This window comes from Erinaceus europaeus, chromosome 7 (assembly GCF_950295315.1).
Source record: "Erinaceus europaeus chromosome 7, mEriEur2.1, whole genome shotgun sequence".
Taxonomy (NCBI): domain Eukaryota; kingdom Metazoa; phylum Chordata; class Mammalia; order Eulipotyphla; family Erinaceidae; genus Erinaceus; species Erinaceus europaeus.
This window is the reverse complement of record NC_080168.1, coordinates 71,468,272-71,490,892: the sequence shown is the minus strand read 5'-3', so window position 1 is coordinate 71,490,892 and position 22,621 is coordinate 71,468,272. Positions and strand designations below refer to the sequence as shown.

General features: G+C 43.2%; 1 protein-coding gene across 3 annotated transcripts in view; it reads right to left on the bottom strand.

Annotated features, from left to right (window-relative positions):
* Positions 1–17,053, bottom strand: part of CRYL1 (crystallin lambda 1) — a 107,932-nt gene extending 90,879 nt beyond the window's left edge. For 2 of the 3 annotated variants that reach the window (XM_016190998.2, XM_060194750.1), the window contains exons 1-2: positions 16,793–16,895; positions 6,121–6,228 (exon numbers count right to left, since the gene is read on the bottom strand). In XM_016190998.2, the coding sequence (XP_016046484.2) occupies positions 6,121–6,228; positions 16,793–16,884 (200 nt within the window). In that variant the 5' untranslated portion in view covers positions 16,885–16,895. Of the gene's footprint in view, positions 1–6,120; positions 6,229–16,792; positions 16,896–17,030 lie in introns of those variants that run through there. The other variant, XM_016191000.2, reaches the window with a different exon arrangement.
* Positions 17,054–22,621: the final 5,568 nt, after the last annotated feature.

Below are 22,621 nucleotides of genomic sequence, written 5' to 3'. Positions count from 1 at the left end.
GTTGTATTATGCATCGTGACTTTTCATTATCAATAAGTTACTTCCTGTTGCACCCTACTTCGTTTACCATTAAATTGAACATTAAATTCCTTATGCTACCTAATTCTACACATTGAGGTCTTTTAATTTTTTAATCATTATATTTATTTATTTATTGGGTAGAGACAGCCAGAAATTGAGAGGAAGGGGGAGAAAGAGAGGGAGAAAGACAGAGAGACACCTGCAGCCCTGCTCCACCACTCATGAAGCTTCCCCCTGCAGGTGGAAACTGGGGCTTGGACCCGGGTCCTTTCGCTTAGTACTATGTGCGCTCAACCAGGTGTGCCACCACCTGGCCACCATTGAGGTCTTTTTAAAAGGTTATGGAACATCAACTGATGACTAGCTAAAGACATTATGGGAGGGAGCCAGGCAGTAGTATAGCAGGTTAAGTGCATGTGGCGCAAAGCACAAGGACTGCGTGTAAGAATCCTGGTTCGAGCCCCCGGCTCCCCACCTGCAGGCGGGTTGCTTCACAAGTGGTGAAGCAGGTCTGCAAGTGTCTATCTTTCTCTCCCCCTCTCTGTCTTCCCCTCCTCTCTCCGTTTCTCTCTGTCCTATCCAACAACAATGACATCAATAACTACAACAACAAAACAACAAGGGCAAAAAAAGGAAATAAATAAATAAAATGACATTATGGGATATCTATACTCCATGGAATACTACTCTGCATTTGAAAGAAAAAAAAAAGGATGGTATTATTGTAAGGCAATGATGAGACACAGGTGTCTACCCAAAATGCCTGATTTGTCATGATCACATACTTTATTTAGGAAAATGAAAACACTTGTACAGGCATGCATGGGTCATTTGAGGGAAATGGCTCTAACTTACAATATTGTGTCCTTTGGAACAAAATGGATGAGGTGACAGACAACTACTGGATGGTTTCACTCATATATGCAATCTAGAGAACTGATACACATTAACTTACACACACACACACACACATACACACACACACACACACACACACACACACACACACACACACAGTAGCCAAACTGTCTCTAAGACTTTGGGAGAACTATTATTGTTATTGTTGAGAAGTGGGACACCAACTTTCGTGGTAAATGTGGTGATTACCCTGTAATCTTGCAATCTTGTGAACCACTATTAAATCATTAATTTAAAAGTTAAGTAAAACACAAATAAATAAAATGTGTTGGAGCATCCTGGGAGACAGTCAAGTGTCTAGAGCATCGGATTAAAAAGTAAGAGGTCCAGCTTCCACCTTCTGCACCCCATAATGATCCAGGGTCCATACTCCCAGAGGGTTAAAGAATAGGAAAGCTATCAGGGGAGGGGATGGGATATGAAGCTCTGGTGGTGGGACCTGTGTGGAACTGTACCCCTCTATCCTATGGTCTTCTCAGTGTTTCCATTTTATAAATAAAAATTTTTAAAAAACAGTCTGGGGTATGGATCCACCTGCCAATGCCCCTGTCCAGCAGAGAAGCAATTACAGAAACCAGACCTTCCACCTTATGCACCCCACAAAGAATTTTGGTTCATACTGCCAGAGGGATAAAGAATAGGGAAGCTTCCAATGAAGAGGATGGGACACAGAACTCTGGTGGTGGGAACTGTATGGATTATACCCTTGTTATCTTATAATCTTATTAATCATTATTAAATCACTAATAAAAATTGATTAATTTAAAATAAAAGTAAGAGATCACACACACACATACCTATGGATATCTATTTTTTTTATAAAGGGGCCTAAATTATTAAATGAATGAAGGAGACTCTCTTCAATAAATGGTGCTGGGAAAACTGGGTTGAAACGTGCAGAAAAATGAAACTGAATGACCTTATCTTACCAGAAACAGAAGGCAACTCCAAATGTATCAAGGACCTGGATGTTAGACCAGGAACTATCAAATACTTAGAGGAAAACATTAGTGGACACTTTCTCATCTAAATCTTAAGGTCATCTTTGATAATACAAACCCAGCTGCAAGGAAGACTAAATCAAAAACAAATCAATCAACAAGGGCTACAAAAGGGGAAAAAAATAGCCTCCAGGAGCAGTGGATTCATAGTGCAGGTACCAAGTCCCAGCAATAACCCTGGAGGCAAAAAAAAAAAAAAATATATATATATATATATATATATATATATATATATATATCAGTGAAACTACATCAAATTGAAGAGCTTCTGCACGGCAAAAGAAACCATCACCCAAACAAAGAGACCCCTCACAGAATGAGAGATCTTTACATCAGACAAGAGGCTAATAACCAAAATATATAAAGAGCTCAGCAACAAAAAAAAACAAATGATCCCATCCAAAAATGGGGAGAGGATATGAACAGAGTTCATCATAGAAGAGATCTGAAAGGCCAACAAACATATGAAAAATTGCTCCAGGTCACTAATTGTCAGAGAAATGCAAATAAAGACAACATTGAAATACCACCTCACCCCTGTGAGAATGGCATACATCAAAAAGGACAGCAGCAACAAATGCTGGAGAGGTTGTAGGGACAAAGAAACCCTCCTGTACACTGTCGATGAGAATGTAAATTGGTCCAACCTCTGTGGAGAGAAGTCTGGAGAACCCTCAGAAGGCTAGAAGCAGACCTCCCATATGACCCAGTAATTTCTCTTCTAGGGATATATCCTAAGGACTACATAACACCCAGACAAAAAGATATGTGTACACCTATATTCATAGCAACAGAATTCACAATAGCTAAAGCCTGGAAGCAAACCAGGTGTCCAACAACAGATGAATGGCTAAGAAAGCTGTGGTGCATTTAAAGATTTTTTTTTCCTCCAGGGTTATTGCTGGGCTCGGTTCCTGTACCATGAATCCACCGCTCCTGGAGGCCATTTTTCCCCCTTTTGTTGCCCTTGTTGTTGTAGCCTCGTTGTGGTTATTATTATTATTACCATTGCTGATGTTGTTCATTGTTGGATAGGACAGACAGAAATGGAGAGAGGAGGGGAAGACAGAGATGGGGAGAGAAAGACAGACACCTGCAGACCTGCTTCACTGCCTGTGAAGCGACCCCCTGCAGGTGGGGAGCTGGGGGCTCGAACTGGGATCCTTACGCTGGTCCTTGCGCTTTGCGCCACATGTGCTTAACCCACTGAGCCACCGCCTGACCCCCACATTTAAAGTTTTTTTTTAATATTTTATTTATTAATTAGAAAGTAGGAGGAGAGAAAGAAAGAACCAGACATCAGTCTGGTACATGTGCTGCTGGAGATTGAACTCAGGACCTCACATTTGAGAATCCAATGCTTTCTCCACTGCGCCACCTCCCAGACCACGAAAGCTGTGGTATATTTACACAATGGAATACTACTCAGCTATTAAGAAGCATGAATCCAACTTCTTTGACCTATCTTGGATGGAGCTAGAAGGAATTATGTTAAGTGAGCTAAGTCAGAAAGACAAAGACAAGTATGGGATGATCTCACTCATAAACAGAAGTTGAGGAAGAAGAGAAAGGAAAACTCAAAGCAGAATCTGACTGAGTTTGGAGTAAGGCACCAAAGTAAAAATCTCTGGGTGGAGGGTGAGGGTAGATTTTAGCTTTACTGTAGGAGTGGGGACAGGGAGGGGGTGGCGGGAATGGTGCTAATATACACTTCTATTAACTTATGAGAGGGAAAAAATGGATTGAATGTCTCAAACTTTTTGATGCACAGATCACAGTTCTGAGTATATTTTCCTTCAGTCTAAGCACTGAAGACTTCAAATTGGTAAACTGACTGAATTTTAACAGTGGGCTCAAATTGTGAATTCATTTCTAATAATGACTTTTTCTATGAAATATTTAATCACCTATAATCTTAGACCAGGGAGAACAGAATCAACTGGTTATGTCACTATATAAGCTATATGTAAATAGCATTAAAGGACATAAATGATGGTGAAGTCTCATATAATACAGCAAATCCTAACAATGGGATTTTCAAATTAAATTAAATTAAATTTCCAAATATCTTGGTTATAATAATAACAATGTATTGTGTTCTTAAACCCTAAGAGCAGAATCCTACCCCATTCTCTATAAAACCCACATTTCTCCCAGTCCTGGAAGCTCTAGAGTGAGGCTCACTTTCCTGCATGCTTCTCTGGATACATACCAATTGATACTACATCTGCTGATCCCAACCTAATCAATATAACTAGTACCACCTCGACATGTTTCACTTCGGCTTGTGTCCAGAGATGCCAGGTGTGGAATGTCAACCCTCCAGCTTTATTACTCTGGTGAGACCTTTCCTAGTTCATAGGACTCCTTAATTCCTTTTCGGATGGAGCAATTCCTAACAAAGCCTCAGAACCTAGATATATACCAGGGCCCATGAGATAGGGCATATGTGCACATGTATCCATAAGTTAGGGGAACATATATACCTTAAAGCAAAAAGTGTACAATATTTTGCAGTGAGTCAATAAATGCAGCAAGCAAGTGGAAAGACCAAAAAATACATAGCCATAAAATACCTAATCAAAAAAATTCTACTTAGACCTAGATAACCTCCTCACCTACTTCCTATTTCATTTCCCTCAATCACTAACCTTGGATAACCTTGTCAGACAAAGTACGGACTGCAAAAGCTGTCTAAGGGCAAGAGACTGGCATACTTTAATGATGGCTCTTTTGGTTACTACCAGGCTACCCCATCACCTGGGGCCCTAGTCAGGGAATCCTGGGATTCCCACAAAGACATGATGAGCCTAGACAGATCCCTATCCCCACTGTCATTGGTCATCTGCATCAGGAACAACATAGTGGACCCCTTTGGGGGCCCCTACAGGACCTTGTCCCCTATGAGGATTAATAATGGCAGAGACAGCCCCATTCTCTGAAGGGAGGTTGGACCAACATACTCTACCACTCAAGAAAGATGGGTCCTGAAATTAGTGCAGCCTAGAATGTTCCTAGGCATGACCACAGAATGCAAGCTCAGACCTACAGGGATGCAGAGGTTACACAAGCTCTTGCAATGAATATGGGCCCCAGATCAAATCCATGGGGTTTACAGTTAATGATATTTATATACTTTTCCCATATTGGGAGCTACTCTCTTCCCTGATCCAGCTTTCTAGTCCTATTTCCAACTCTGACACCATTTCCCCAGACAATACATTTAGTCCACCTGCATGGCTGTAAGGCTCAGGCAAAAATTAATAAACTTATGGCCCCTTAGACTATACCTAAAATAGACTTCCTAGCTTTTTCCAAAATGGAGACCCCAAGTCTCATCTGCTATATTCTTGCCCTTAGGTTCCTGATTATTTAACAATCTGTTCTGTTTTATATCTTAATGCTTTTTCAGCCACCAAGTTGCAGATGCTTCCATGACGTCAACCTGACTTCTCTGGGCAGATGATCCCACCAATGTGTCCCCACCCCTCCAGATCCCTGCCCCACCAGGGAAAAAGAGAGACAGCTGGGAGTATGGATCCACCTGCCAATGCCCATGTTTATCAGGGAAGCAATTACAGAAGCCAGACCTTCCACCTTCTGTACCCTACAATGATCCTGGGTCCACTCTCCCAGAGTGATAAAGAATAGGAAAGTTTCAAGGGAGAGGATGGGATACAGAGCTCTGGTGGTGGGAATTGTGTAGAATTGAACCCCTATTATCCTATGGTCTTGTCAGTCATTATTAAATCAATAAAAAATAATTTTAAAATAGAATTTAAGAATGAAGTCACAAGAGCAAGAGAGAATTTACCTAGGGTGACACACATCTTACTATAAGCAAGGACCAATTTTGAGCCATAGCACCACATGAGAGCACCATGGGCAGATGGCACCGTGGGAAACCCCATGGACAGTGGAGTGGTGGAGCAGAGTCCGTGTGTGTGTGTGTGTGTGTGTGTGTGTGTGTGTGTGTGTGTGTGTGTGAATCTGAATTTTAAAAATTAATAAAAAAAGGTCTGTCCAGGAACAGTAGAATTGTGCCAGCATAAGGCACTGGTGCCACCAATAAAGAAAAAAATGAAAGAAGTCCAGACACGACGTGTAGCCTAAGGAAATGACAGGTGAGCATTGCTGGGAGCAGAGAGCGCTCACTTCCCACATGTGCCGGCCCACTCACCTGATGCTCTCCAGGGCGTTGGCTATCTGCTGGGGCTCCACATCATAGAGCTTCACCTGGAAGCCACCACTGGCAAACAGCATGGCCCAACTTCGCCCGATGAGGCCGCTGCAGGAAGTGAAGAAGACAGGTGTCCAATTAACATGGCAATTCAACCTCAGGTTATCCCTGCCCCAGGATGAAGTGCTTAAACTTTGAAAAGTGCACAGGCTGGGAACTATTTCCATGCAGGAGCCTGAGTCCACAACTCGAGGGCCAGTATAACTACCCAGCACAGAGTATCAGCAGGACTTAGAAACTGACACAGAAATCACAGCAGGAAGGTGGCAGGGGGTTGTGACCAAATGATCAAACATTGTTTGAAGATTTATTTATTTATGAGAAAGAGGATAAGATCCAGAGCATCACTCTGGTACATAAGATGTTGGGGGGGGGGAAGAGTATAATGGTTACGCATAGACTTTTATGCCTGAGACTCTGAGGTCCTAGGTTCAGTCCCCAACATCACTATAAACCAGAGCTGAGTGGTGCTCTTATCTGTTTCTGATTCATTTTCTCTCTCTTTCTTTCTGTACCTATCTCATAAAAAATAATAATAATAAAAAGATGCTGTGGGGAGTTGGGAGGTAGAGCAGCAAGTTAAGCGCATGGGGTGTGAAGTGCAAGGACCAGCATAGGGATCCCGGTTCGAGTCCCCGGCTCCCCACCTGCAGGGGAGTCGCTTCACAGGAGGTGAAGTAGGTCTGCAGGTGTCTATCTTTCTCTCCCCCCCCCTCTGTCTTCCCCTCCTCTCTCCATTTCTCTTATCCTATCCAACAACAACGACAACAACAACAATAATAACTACAACAATTTTTTTTAAAAAGGGCAACAAAAGGGAAAAATAAATAATTATAAAACCTTTTTAAAAAATACTGTGGATCAAACTTGGGACCTCATTTAGTACACCACCTCCCAGGCTGCTAATCAAACTTTTTTTTTTAATTTGTGCCTTTTCTTTTTTGCAGTAAAACTGAGAGGGACTCTAGTTAAGAAAAGTGCAATCAAACTGAGTAAGAGATGGCTCGCCCAGTAGAGAGCGCATTTAATCATGAGCAAGACAAGGACCTAGGTTTGAGCCCCAGCCTCTCCATGGGAGTACCATGCAATGGGTAGAGGCTTCATGAGCAGTGGAGCAGTGCAGCAGTGCTGTGGGGTGTCTCTCATTCTGGCCCCCACCCCGGCCACTCAGCTCTTCCCCACTCTATGTATGTGTGTCTGTCTCTATGGAGGAAGAGATGGAGGTGGGGAGTGGGGAGAAGAAAAAGTACACTAGGACTAGTAAAAATGTGTAGGTGGAAGCCCAGGCAAAGTCACTTAGGTGAAAGGAAGAAAGAAAGATTGATTGATTTTATTAAAGAGAAGTTAGAAGAGGAATGGCACGCAATTTGATATCCTGAATAAGATCCTGAACATAAGGTCAAAATTCAAGGAATCTAAGCAAAATGTGGGTGTGAGTAAACGGCAGTGGCTTTCACACATTGCAATAAACACAGCAGACTAACTAAAGATGCTAATACTAGAAGAAAACAGATGACGGAGTGTGAGAGAACTTCCTAGTTTCACAGTCAGACTGAAAACTAAAGCCTCTTTATAAATTGTTTTATTATCTTTACTTATTGGATAGAGAGCCAGAAATTGAAAGGAGAAGGGGAGATAGAGAGGAGAGAGACAGAGAGACACCTGCAAACCTGCTTCACCACTCGCAAAGCTTTCTCCCTGCAGATGGGGACTGGGGGCTTGAACCCGGGGCCTTGTGCACTGTTATATGTGCACTCAACAAGGTGTGCCACCACCCGGCCCCTAAAGCCTTTTTTTTTAATGAATGTATTGTATATATACACCAATTTTACTCCTAGATGCACATATCCAACAAATGAAAGTATATGACCAATAAAAATCCTTGTACAGGGAACTAGGTAGTGGAGCACACAGTTAAGCACACATATCACTATGTGCAAGGACCCGGATTCAGCCCCCCTCTTCCCACCTATAGGGGGTATGCTTCACGATTGGTGAAGCAGGTCTGCATCTATCTATATTTCTTCCCATCCTCAATTTCTCTGTCCTGTCAAATAAAAAAATAGAAAAGAAAAAAAAAAGGTCACCAGGAGCCCTGGAATTGTTGTGCAGGCACTGAGCCCCAACAATAATCCTGGAGGCAATAAAAACTAAAACTAAGTAAACTTTCAAAAAACCTTGTACAAGGGGCTGGCAGGTGACTCACCCAGTAGAGCACACATGTTGCTATGCACAAGGACCTAGGCTCAAGCCTCACACCACCACATGGAAGCACCTGCAGGAAGTAAGCTTCAGGAGTGGTGGAGCAATGCTGCAGTGTTTTTCCTCCTCCTTTGTCTCCTCCCGCCCCCCACCTCTCTGTCTCGCACCCTCTATCAAAAAAGAAAGAAAAATGGCATCTGGGAATTGTGGACTAATGCAGGTACTGAGCCCCAGTTATAAGCCTTGTGGGAAAGGAAAGAAAGAAGGGAGGCAAGGGAGGGGGGGAAATCCTGAGATGATGAAGATACTCTAACTCTAAACTCGATAGTGATGTTAGTTGTACAACTCTAAGGAGAAAAATAAATAAATAAATCGGATTTTCATTGATTTCCTAGTTAAAAAAAAAACAAAACAGTATTTTTACCAGTGGTGCTGGGGAATACCAAACAACCCTGAACCACTGTTAACAGGAAAAGAGAGGCAGAACACCTGAGGCTGTCAGCAAGAAGTAGGCTTATTGATGACTGCAGGTCCAGAGGGCAGCCACTGAAATTCTGGACACTGACCAAAGGTAGAGTTCTCATTTTATACATGTTATAGTTCTTAAAAATTATGTAGTAATTGTAGTTCTTCAAAATTACATATATGGCAAGTACATGGCATGTCACACTGATTGTCACATACACACACACATACACACAGAGCAAAGTTCCTTGCTAACAAGAAAGAATATAGAGGAAGAAATGGGCCCAGAGAAGTATGGGAGAAGTAACCACAGTCTCATCTATCTATAGTTTTTTACTTTCAGTTTCTGCATGAGCAGTTTTCCCAATATCAGCCTGCACATTCCTCAGTTTAACAAAACCATCTTGCTATATCACCTTCCCACACCTCTAATTGCTATTGCCCTACTGGAGAGCAAGCATAGGAACAGGCCTACTGAGTGTACAAGTGAATGCCTGGGCATGGGCCAATCACCACTGGGTTTACTTCTAGGCTGGGGAAGCTGATCCAATCAGATTATCTCTCCTGAACACTCAACAGGGAAGTGTGGACTTGGTTACAGGCACTGGCATGGCAATGTTATCATGTTCCCAGGACCGGAAGTGTGTGCTGATTGGGGTGGGGGGGACAGGGAGAGTAAAGAGGCAGGTAGCTAGGCAGATGTAGGTGGGAGAGGGGCACCTCATTCATTCAGAGGAGCCCTGTAGCAAAGGCAGAATGTGGTCCTTAGCTACCCTCACCTCCATTGACCCATGCCCCTCTCTAGTCACCCCCCTGAGCTGGGGAGGGGGAGTAGCAAGCCAGACTATGAAGAGTTCATGACCTCCCAGCAAACACCCTGTGTTGAAGATTTCTCCAAGCACAAAGTAAAGCAAAGAGACATCAAAAATATTTGTAGAATCTTGTAAAAACTGTGAAACCAGTGAGGTCCAGCTGTGGTTTCCTGTTCCCAAGGGACAACTGATAAGATTCACAGCAGGAATAAAAGGAAGAACCTGCTACAGTTCAGAGACCTCTAGACTTAGATACAGGCCCATGTGGCTCAGATCCAAGACTGTTCCACCAACTAACTGTATCTCGTCCCTCCCAATCCAGCTTCCTGATAAATGTGAGTTTGCAGATCTATAGCTCCAGACTGAGTTTTCTTATTCCTCCCAAAGTGAACTCACAAGCCTACCAGTCACCAGGATGGCAGGGGGACAGAAGACACTGGTATGGAGCAGGAAAGATTCCACTGTGCAGTCCCACAATGGAAGCTGACTGCTTTGGTTTCAGGCATCTTCTGGTCCCAGCACTACTTCACAATGGACCCAAATACAATTAGCTTTCTGTCCTTGGGGCAAATGGTATCATAAGTTTCCCTGCACCCCCAGCTGACTGAGGAACATAGAATGAGCCTTTCCCATTCTGACTATATCCCAATGTTTCTTTTTCTTTTTTACTGTGATCATAGTTTTCTTCTTGAGGCAACTTTGATTTATAAGCCTAGAAATGTTTTAGAAGTACAATCTCCCACCTCCTGAAATTACATCACCATACCACCACCCTCACCCAGGCACCAATATCCCTCCACTAAAGTCCACCAGAACAGCCTCTTCCCTTGCAGTTAGCCCCCAACCACCCACCCTTACCTTAGTACCTACCCTCTGACAAGCCCACTTCTGCCATGTGAATCCACAGTCTTCATTGATTTTTCTCTTTTCCTTGCTTTGTTTGTCCTCTATGGTTGAGGACACTCTATATTTTCATTATATTTATGTCCTGTTAGTATTTCTTGTAGGTCTCTTTTAGTGGTAATGAATTCCTTTAACTGTTGCTTATCTAGAAAGCTTTTCATCAGTTCTTCAAATCTGACTGATAACCAAGATAAAGTATTCTTGAGTGGAGGTCTTTTACATTCAAAATAGAATATATCCTGGCAGTCCTTCTAGCCTTTAGAGTTTCTGTGGTGGAATCAGCTAATAAGTCTTATAGGATTCCTTTATAGATGACTCTATGCAGCCTTCAGAATGCTCTGTCTTTGATCTTTGACATTTTAATTATGATGTGTCTTGTGGCGAGCTTAGGCTCAGATTCATTTTTCTTGGAGCTCTTAATGCCTCCTGGATCTGGAGGTCCTTTAACTTAGAAAATTCTCAGCTAAAATTTCTTCAAATATGAGTTCTCTTTTTTGTATCCTTATCATGCAACTGTTATTGTTCTTGATGATGTCCTGTGACTCATATATTATCTTCATTTGCTTTTTTCTTTTTGCTGGCCTGTTTCATGATTAGGTTTTTTTGTTTGTTTTTTCTGTTGTTGTTTGTTTTTGGAGTAAGGGTTCCTTTATCTTATCTTCCTGCTCTTCACTTTTGGCATAAGTGCAATTGTTTTCCTCTACTGTGTGTGTGTATATATATATATATATATATATATTTTTTTTTTTTTAACCAGAGCATTGCTCAGTTCTGGTTAAGGTAGTGCTGGGGATTGAACCTGGAACCTCTGGTGCCTCAGGCAGGAAATGTTTTTGCACAACCATTATGCTATCTCCTGAGCCCTGCTCTGCTGTGCATTTTAGCTGTTATACATATATATACATATATACATATGTATATGTATATATGTATATATACTGTTATACATTTTAGCTGTTATACATATATATATATTTCTGATTTCTCATAGTTTCACAATTTCTCTCATCATTTCTCTATCTTTGTTGATGTTTTCTCCCATAGATTTCCTTTTGGTGACACACTTAGGACTATAGCTTTGAAGTCTTAATCAGGTGGTTTATATATGCCTATTGAATTTGGGGTTTTCTTAAAGCTATCTTGACCCTTCATTGCAGATGATTTCCTCTGTCTCCCCATTATGTTTGATTAGCTGTGTGGAGTACCGCCAGCAGTCTGTGTTTGAACAGACATGGGCAATGATAAGGATCTTCAATCACAAGTATCTACTGAAGTTATATTGCTAAGTTGCCACCAAACTAGAAGTCTGATGTTGTAGATATACATAAACTGATGGGAAAAGGGACTCAGAATCACTGGGCTTCTCCAAGGAGTGCTTCTCCAAGACTCCACCCTCAGGGTCCCCTTGCTATGAAGACTGAGTTCCACAATCACTGATTTCTTTCTCCTTTTAGAGCTTCACTTTAATGGTGTACCAAAAAAAAAAAAAAAAGTATGCGTAGAACCGAAAGTAAACTAAACATTTATTTACAACACCTTCTTGCCTTGTATATTAGCTTTACCACTCAAACAATGAAAGCCAGCTGCAAGCAAAAAAGAGGTAAGACCCAAAACACTCTTACCATGTTTCTTCTACACAGTATATCTCTGTGCTCAGAGATGACTTCTTGTACTTCTCCACTGCTCAGGAATTCAGTTGTATCTAAAATTGAACCTGCTCAAAAGTGAAGGGAGATTAGAAGAGCTAGATCCTTATCTTGGTACACTATCATACAATTTGAACAATGTTGCAGCTGCCAGCTAGTCACTTTTAGGGACTGCAAATGTGGTTTTCTCTTGAAGTTGAACCCAAAACAACTTCTTGAGTTCTTTAGGTTTTGCAACATGTATAAGAATGTATGGATACTGAGAAGGCTCAAAAATTTGGTCTCTCTTAGTTACCAATGACCCAGTCTTGCAGGACTCCATCTTGATGGTCCAGCCTGTTTGTCCTTAAGCATCCTGATCCCTCTTTAACTTCATCATCTCCTGGGTTAAGGTCACTATCCAGTAATTTAAGAAAGGTCATTGCCAAGTGTAGCATCGGCAGATAAGGTAGCCAGCATTCATGTGCAACTGGAACCACTTCTACAGTCCTAAATCCAATTGTACAAGTTCCTCTGTACTAGTCAAGTACAAAAAATCTGGAGGTTCCCTGCAAGTGGAAGGCAGCAAAGCAAACTTGGCTAGGAAAATGACAGCAGCCGGGCTGGGCTGGGCTGGGCTGGGCCAAGGAGACAACAGAACTCAAAGAGTCCAAGAAGGTGGATGGCTGCAGCTGTGGGGCCTGGTCAGGGGTGTGGGAGCAAGCAGGGAGCAGATTTACCTTTGATTTGAATATCCGTCTTCCCCATTTAGATCCTGGGCTTTTTGCCTTTCCTGTTAGTATATCTGAGCTCTACATTCATTTTAATGATGGTTTTTCCATACATCTTTTCCATTTTTGTTGTAGTGTCGAGTGGACTTCTAGGTCCTTCTTTCTTTTGCCACCTTAATGTCTCCTCCCCTTAATGTTTCTATGTTGTTGCTTGTGCTTCACCACTCCAGGCTGGTGATAGATAGTAAGTAGGGCAGGAAAAAAAACCACAGCACCACAGACTCCTATGTGGTAAGGGCTGGGCTTAAACCTGGGTCACACACATGGCAAAGAACCACACTATCCAGGTAAGTTATTTCACCAGCCTTCAATGTTTCTTAATTCATAAATCTAAAATGCCACTTCAAAAGGCTACTGCATATGCAACCTGGGAGGTGGCACAATGGATAAAGTGTTGGACTCTGAAGAATGAGGCTCTGAGTTTGATCTCTGGCTTCACACATATTTATACTAGAAGTGGAGAGATGTTGGGAATACACTATTTTATTGACTGTAAGCAAAAGGAATTATGAAGTATATGTGTAATTAGCATATAGCTGACGTCAAGAGCATACAACAAACTCCTGGGGCCCAAAAGTGTTGTAGTTGGACACTGGTGAACTAACTTTAAGGACTCATGCTCTTGCCACATATCTAGCTAGCCTTTTTCTCTTGACTATTTTCCTATAGTGTATTTTATGTACCTAGTAAATTTGCCGTGTTTTCATAAATCCCAAAAGCCCACAGAAGATTTTATTTTTACTATACAAACTTTTGTTTTTGCCACATCACTGAGCAGGAAGAGAATATGAAAAACACCTCAGGAAGTCACATTCTGTTTTGCTTATCTGAGAGGGAAGAGGGAAAAGGAAGGACAACTATGGAATAGTTTCATTCACTAGTGGAATACAAAGAATTGAAACACATGATATGAAGAAGGGAAAAAATATATATAACCAACCTATAACTAAGATCTTGGGAGAACAAAGTGGTTACTACTGGGGGGGGGGACTAGAGAGACATAGAACTTTGGTGGTGCGAGTGGTGTGGAATTATACCCCTATTACTTTTTTAAAGATTTTATTTATTTATTAATGAGAAACATAGGAGGAGAGAGAAAGAGCCAGACAGCACTCTGGTACATGTGCTGCCGGGGATTGAACTCAGAACCTCATGCTTGAGAGTCTGATGCTTTATCCACTGCACCACCTCCTGGACCATATGCCCCTATTATTTTATAATCTTATAAATCACTAATAAAAATTAAAAGTTAAGTATTTATGTGTAAAAGCTAAGGCAACAGTGTGTGGCTTTCTGTGGCCACATCTAGCTTCAGTTAGTTCTCAGGAGGCATCGTTTGGTGTTCACCAATAAACATTCACAGAGCAGGGAGATGGCTCACCTGGCAGAGCACACCCCTTACCATGCAAGACGTCCTGGGTGCATTCATTCATTGAAAAATAACATCTCTGCCCAGATGTTTGCTAAGAGCTTCACAGTGTAACAGAGCTTACCAAGAAATGCAGTCTCCACTAGAAGCGCTCAACATTCAGCCTGGTAGGATATATGTGGTGGCTATAGGGCCAGTGGGGGTATAATATAGTTTCTACCAGAAGGCCCCAGAAGCAGAAGCTTGGGGAGAGGGGCAGTAGAAGACTATCCCTGAGCTCAGTCATAAGGGGGTGTGTCCAGAAAAAAGGGGAACAAGACAAAGAAGCAACAGAGGCACCATGGTTGTGACAACAGCAGAGAAGTCCCCCACCCAGATGCCCATTATAGAACCAGTCCAAGGCCTAACAATTGGGTAAATAGGGCCAAAGACACATAGCTCACATCTGCTTTGCCATGCACACAGCTCTGATTCAAACCCCAACACCACATGGGAGATGTTATGGCAGTGGAGGTAGTTTGTGGTATCTCTCCTTATCTCTTTCTTTTTAAAAAACAATCTGCAAAAGCTTTATTTATTTGTTTTTCAGCATAATGCCATTCATTCACTTATATCCAAACATGTCTGTGTTTCTATCTGGAAAATATCAGTCTAGAGCAGTGAAGCCCCAGCAATGACAAAAAACAAAGGAAGGAAGGAAGGAAGGAAGGAAGGAAGGAAGGAAGGAAGGAGCAGCTTCATGTAGTCTATAAAAAATGAAAAAATAGGGGGGCCAGGTAGTGGTGCACTGGCTAAGTGCACACATTACAGTGCACAAGGACTCAGGTTCAAGCCCCTGGTCCCCACCTGCAGGGGGAAAGCTTCACGACTGGTGAAGCAGGGCTGCAGGTGTCTCTCTTCTCTCTCCCCCTCAATTTCTTTGTTTCTATGCAATATATGAATAAATAAAAATATTTATAAAGAAAAAATAAGGCTGGGGAGACAGCATAATGGTGATACAAAAGACTTTCATATCTGAGGCTCTGAGGCCAGAGGTTCAATCCCTAGCACCACCATCAGCCACAGCTGAACAGGGCTCTGGTAATACACACACTGCACACACACACACACACACACACACACACACACACACACACACACACACCTCCCTTAAGTTCCTAAAATGGATACAGGTGGACTGTGCTTTGCTGAAACTCAAGACCTCAGCCATATTTTTTTTATTTATTTTTTATTTTTTCCTTTTGTTGCCCTTGTTGTTTTGTCGTTGTTGTCATTATTAGTGTTATTGATGTCGTCATTGTTGGATAGGACAGAGAGAAATGAAGAGAGGAGGGGAAGACAGAGAGGTGGAGAGAAAGATAAGATACCTACAAACCTGCTTCACTGCCTGTGAAGCGGCTCCCCTGCTGCAGGGGCTCCCCTGCTGCAGGGGCTCCCCTGCTGCAGAGGCTCCAACCGGATCCTTACCCTGGTGCTTGCACTTTGCGCCATGTCGTTTAACCCGCTGTGCTAAGCGCGACCCCCTCAGCCAGATTTTAACACACACACTCTCACTCTCTCCCTCTCCCTCTCCCTCTCCCTCTCCCTCTCCCTCTCAGACAGATTTATACTCTCTCTCTCTCTCTCTCTCCTCTCTGCCTTTCCTTCTCCCTCCTCCTATGAGTTCCTGAAATGGATACAGATGGTCTCTGCTTTGCTGAAACTCAAGACCTCAGCCAGATTTTAACAAACCAATTCACACCCCCCAAGGGGCCAGTAGTGAATCGCCCAGTAGAGCCCACTGGCTACCCTGTGCAAGGACCTGGGTTCAGGCCCCAGGCCCCACATATAAGCAAGTGAAAGGCAGGGGAGAAGTGCTGTGGTGTCTTCCCTTCTCCCTTTGTTTAGGCAAATACCAAAAACAGCTTCAGGGAGCTGTGCAGGCCCTGAGCCCGAGATAACTCTGGTATGAAAAAAATTATTATATCTGATCTTCCCTAGCTCCATTTTTTAAACTGGATGTGGAGGACACAGAGCCACCAGCACCACCCCCCAACCCGCAATCTTGCATCTAAGTGTCCACAGCAAGCTTTGCCCAAGGTTGGAGCCCCGCGCTGCCAGAGGCAGCTCCATGGATGGTGCAGCCGTGATGGGGTGTCTCCCATCTCTCTGTTTCTCTCAAGAAAAAGGAGGAAAGCTGGCCTGGGGACAGTCACTGGGCGGGGATGTCGTGCGCGGCAGGGCGCCGTGGCACTGGTATTTTTTAAAGGATGACGATCACAGGAGTTTTAAGGGCCCCCTCCACCCCCTACCTTAAAACTCCTGTGATCGTCATCCTTTAAAAAAATACCAGAGTTTTAAGGTAGGGGGTGGAGGGGGCCCAGACTCCCGGGGTCCCCTGACCCCGCCTGGCAGTGCTCAGTGCACGGTGGGTGCAATCCCGGAGCCTGCGCGGAGGCGGCTTACCTGCCCACGATCAACACAGCGCCCGCCGCCGCCATGGCCCACTGTGCCCGCGCGCGCCCGAGGCCGGGGCGGGGCAGTAGCTGCACCCACATTGGGCGGCGCCAGTGGCGGAGCCCCCGCCCCGCCACCCCACCCCACCCCCCGGACACCCTGGCGCCAGTGGCTCGCGGGACAGCCAAAGGGCAGGGACCCTGAGCTCAAATCCTGTGAGATCCACTCGTGCACCCCAAAATCACACGTGCAAGTGAAGGTCGCACCGACCCCGGCCCCGGGCAGCTCGGTTCTGCTTCCGTCCACACCAGCTCTGGCCTAGTTTACACTGCAAGCCCGCTCCAGGCTCAGGGCTGATAAACCTCCCACAAGGCACAGCTGCTCGGCTCAGAGACATGCCCCAGCTAAATATCCCAGGCCTGGCACCCCTTGTCTTCCCCAAACGCAGTCAGGGACAAACAGAGAGGGATGACAGAGAAAGGGGCCCTTTATTATTATTTTTCCCAAGCCATTTTATTCCATGGAGTACCTATCCCATAATTTCTTTAGCCAGTAATCTGTTGATAGGTATTTAGGCTGATCCCACTCTTTGGCTATTGTGAATAATGCAGCTATGAACATAGGGCTGCATATTTCCCTTGGAATTACTAATTTGAGTGTCCTTTGGATAAAAGTCTAGGGGTGGTATTGTTGGAATATAAAGTAATTGCATTTTTTACTTTCTTAGGAATTCTCCATACAGTTTCCCAAAGCTGGCTGCACCAGTTTGCGTTCCCACCAGCAGTGTAGCACAGTCCTTTTTTTCTCCACAATCTCACAAACATCGGTCATTTCCTGTTTTTGTGGATATATTTTGTGGCCATTAAGGAGAGGAAATTCTCATGGTTTTTGGTGAAGAGGATATAAGATCTAGAATTCTGTAATGATCCGCATGGTTATTTAAACTTCAAAATCTTCTCTTCCCAGAGTCTTTTCCTTTCTGCTGATTAAAAAAAAAAAAAATTATCCTCTTAACCCTTTCATTCTCATTTTTTTGTGACAGAAAGTGAAATAAAGAGGTAAAGAAAGAAAGAGTGAAAGAGACCATAGCATTAAAGCTTCCTCCAATGCAGTTGGGGCCGACTTGAACCTGGGTCACCCACATGGCAAAGCAGTGTGCTAGCCAAGTGAGCTATCTTGCTGGCCCTTTCATGCTCAGCCTTAACCTGCTTAGTTTCCTACATAGACTCTTCCCCTGTTGTGACATTTATTTCTCATCTGTTTGCTTGGTTCACTTTGTCCTTCTGGGACACTAAGCCCTCGAGGCCAACAGTCTTTCTTCACTTTGTTCATTGCTGTCTCCACCATCTAGAACTGAGCCATTTAATGCACATTAGAATTGGCTAAAAATAAAATAAAAATAGACTTCCTCAGGCTACATCAGCCCTGTTTCTTTTTTTTAAAGGTCTGGGACTCTCAAGCATGAGGTCCCCAGTTTTTTTTTTTTTTTAAAGATTTTATTTATTCATTACTGAGAAAGACAGGAGAGAGAGAGAGAGAGAGAGAGAGAGAGAGAGAACCAGACGTCACTCTGGTACATGTGCCACCGGGGATTGAACTAGGACCTGCTGCTTCAGAGTCCAATGCTTTATCCACTGCGCCACCTCCCGGACCACCCCAGTTGTTTTTTTTTAAGGAATTTTTATTTTATTTTGTTAAATCTTTTTGAAACTTTTATTTATTTATTTACTTATTTGAGACAGAGAGAAATTGATAAGGGAGGGAGACAGAGAAAGGGAAAGAGAGAGATGCCTGCAGAATCTCTTCACCACTTGTGAAGCTTTCCCCCTGCAGGTGGGGACTAGGGGCTTGAACTCAGGTCCTTGCATGCTATGTGTGCACTTAACTAGGTGTGCCACTGCCTGGCCCCCAGGTCCCAAGTTCTGTCTCTGGCATCACATGTGACAGAGTGATGCTCTGGTTCCCTTTGCTCTCTCCTTCTCCAATAATAACTTAAATATATGTATATGCATATATATGCATATATAGAGAGAGGGGGAGAGAGAGGGAGGGGGGAGAGAAGAGAGAAGCAGAGCATTACTCCAGCTGATGTGATGCCAGAGATCAAACTCAAGATGTCATGCTTAAAGAGCCCAATGCTTTATCCACTGCGCCACTTCCTAGGCCACAATTAGTCATATTTCATGTGTTATGGCCACATGTGACCAACCAGTGACCAGTATGTCAAATAGTACAGATAAAAACATTTGTACCATGCTAGAAAGTTCTACCAGACAATAATGATTCAGAAACACTGAAAGACAAGCAGAAATGGTGCAATATGTATTGAAAAAGGTTAATAAGAGAACGTGCTGGGATTTGCCTCTTTGACCCTCCTGGACACTAATGTGAATTGTTAATATTGCAACTCAAGCTTCCCTGGGCCTCATGAACCATGAATGCAAATGTACTGCTCTACTATAAAGCAGTCAACTTCATGGACCCTGAGCCTGACCTGCACTGCTCTGACTTCTGATGGTGCTGGAGACTGAACGTGGTTTTGGTGCCTTGGGTATGACAAGCTTTCTGCCTAATCACTATGTTGTCTCCTCAGCCTAAATAACAGTCTTTTGGAAGTCGTGGGAAGAAAACATGATACCTCTTCAATGTAGCACAATATTAGAGATGTATTATTTATATCAAGTAAGATTTAAGTGTGGGTTGGACTACCACAAAAGAAATATCTGGCTCTGTAAAACATACGCACTCCATGGAATACTACTCTGCAATCAAAAAGATGAGATTGTATCAGTTAGGATAAAGGGATGAGAATGGTGCTAAAGGAAATAAATAAGGAGGCGGAAGACAATGACTAGATGGTGTTCCTCAGATCTGTAATAAAAAACAAACAAATGAACTTGGCTTGAACAGGGATCCTTAATGCTAGTCTTTGTGCTTCATGCCATGTGCAATTAACTCAATGTGCTACCACCTATTCCCCATGTGATCACTTTTAAGGTGGACCTGGCTTATAAGATTATAAATATTCCAAGTGCAAAAGACATGAGCACATATACCCACCAGATACACTCTACCCAAGTCTACTGGCCTCTCCTTCCCAAGGCCTATCAACTCCCCAGACCCTCCTGATCTGTCTTCCAAAGGTTTGTCTTTGTCTGTCTTTATCTGTTGTCCCCTGCTTTTTTTCCCTGAACAGAATCATTCCACGTGTTGCTTGTCTATAAATCCTTTTATCATCATAGGGCTGATTTAGTGGCGAAGACTTCCTTTGTGGTTTTTCTGGAAAGTTCTTCATCACATTAATGTTGTATGCACATTGGAGTTGGGTTATGTTACCATTAGGAGACCAACAACTGGCTTTTTTCAGCCTTTAAAAGTCATGAGAGTAGCCTAGGAGGTGGCACAATGGATAAGGCACTAGTCTAATGTGGTTCTGAGTTTGCTCCTCAGCATCCCGTGTGTTAGAGCAATGTTCTGCTTCTCTTTAATCTCTCTTTTTTTACTTTTTTATTTATTTAAAAAAGGAGACATTAACAAAACCATAGGATAAGAGGGGTACAACTCCACACAATCTCCACCACCAGATTTTCATATCCCCTCCCCTCCCCTCCCCTGATAGCTTTCCTATTCTTTATCTCTGTAGGAGTATGGACCCAAGGTCATTGTGGGGAGCAGAAGGTGGAAGGTCTGGCTTCTGTAATTGCTTCCCTGCTGAACATGAGCATTGACAGGTCGATCCACACTCCCAGCCTGTCTCTCTCTTTCTTCTGTAGGGTGGGACTCTGAGGAAGACAAACTACAGGACACACTGATGGGGTTGTCTGTCCAGGGAAGTCTGGTCGGCATCCTGCTAGCAGCTGGAACCTGGCTGAAAAGAGAGTTAACATACAAAGCCAAACAGATTGTTGAACAATCATGGACCTAAACACTGGAATAGTGCAGATGAAGTGTTGGGGGGCCCTCCATTTTGTAGATAGCTAGTAGGCATATTTTAGTTATATTTCAAAGGGCCAGTAGCTATACTAGTTTTTGGTTTTTTTTTTTTTTTTTTTTTTTTTTTTTTATCCTGAGCCTGAAATCTGATATGCCGGTGGACAAGTTATTTCCTGGGGAGGTGATGTCATGGCTGGCAGAAAGACCAGAAAGCTGGATCAGGGAAGAGAGTAGCTCCCTAATATGGGGAAGGGCTATAAGTATTGTTGACTGTAAACCCTATCGATTTGACTTGGTCTGGGGCCCATATTCAGCTTAGGAGCCTATGTGACCTCTGCATCTCTATAGATCTGAGCTCACATTCTGTGGTCATGAGTAGGAACATTCCAAGCTGTCCCAATCTCAGGACCCATCTTCCTCAGGTGTAGCATAGAGTATGTTGTCCATCCTCCGAAAGGAGGATGGAACATTCTCTACTGTTGTTGATCCAAGTTGAGGGCAAAGTCCTCTTTATCTCTCTTTTTAAAGAAATAAATCTTTTGAAAAATAGTCATAAGTATACTTAGTCATTATCCTGATTAATTTCTTTTGGTCAAACAATAACTAACTGAATCTTTGGACTTTAGTAAGTGTTCCTTAGTTATAGATTAGAATTCCTTGGATGAAAAAAATTGCTTCGTGTGCTGGGTATGCCACCTTTCACATGCCAGTGTGGGGACCTTGAAACACCTTGAACATTACACATTAATTTCACACCCTTAGGGACTGAGGACATTGGAGTGCGAATGGACATGGAACCCTTTGCTTATGACTTTTCATAGTCCAATACCCATCTGTGCAGGCTTGAATTAATGTGTAACTGGAAGGCATGGAACTTTGTAAGGCTGAGCACAGAAGGTGCTACTCTGATTAACCTGCATGTCCTGCAGAGTCCCAGAGAGCCTCCACAGGTTTTCTTGGTGTTCCAGACAAGTCTGTGGGTGAAAGATCCATATTACTGAGTATGAGTGTCATTTAGATGGCTCTGTTGTAGAATATACTAAGCTGGGGGTCGGGCGGTAGTGCAGAGGGTTAAGCACACGTGACGCCAAGCACAAGAACTGGTATGAGGATCCAGGTTGAGCCCCGGACTCCCTACCTGCAGGGGGGGTAGCTTCACAAGCAGTGAAGATCTGCAGGTGTCTATCTTTCTCTCCCCCATTTCTGTTGTCCCCTCCTCTCTCCATTTCTCTGTGTCCTATCCAACAACAACAGCAATGACAACAATGCTAATAACCACACAATGATTTAAAAAAACAAGCGGGAGTTGGGCAGCAGCACAGCGGGTTAAGCGCAGATTGCGCAAAGCACAAGGATCTGCCTAAGGATCACGGTTCAAGCCCCCCACTCCCCACCTGCTGGGGAGTTGCTTCACGGGTGGTGAAGCAGGTCTGCAGGTGTCTATCTTTCTCTCCCCCTCTGTCTTCCCCTCCTCTCTCCATTTCTCTCGGCCCTATCCAACAATGACAACATCCATAACAACAATAATAACTACAACAATAAAACAAGGGCAACAAAAGGGAATAAATAAAATATAAAATTTTTTTTAAAAATAAGGGCAACAAAAGGGGGGGAAAGGCCTCCAGGAGCAGTGGATTCGTGGTGCAGGAACCAAGCTCCAGCAAAAACCCTGGAGGCAAAAAAAAAGTATATATATATATATATATATATATATATATACACACACACACACACACACACAAAGTCACGTCTACTCACTCTTTTTCTTGCACAAGGTGTGACCCTGGGATAACCTGAGAGTCTAGATAACCGCTGTGTTACAGAAATAACTTTCAGAAAACAATAAAGGCAACAAAAGGGGATAAGTGATATTTAAAAAAAAAAAAATAACTTTCGGAGGGTATA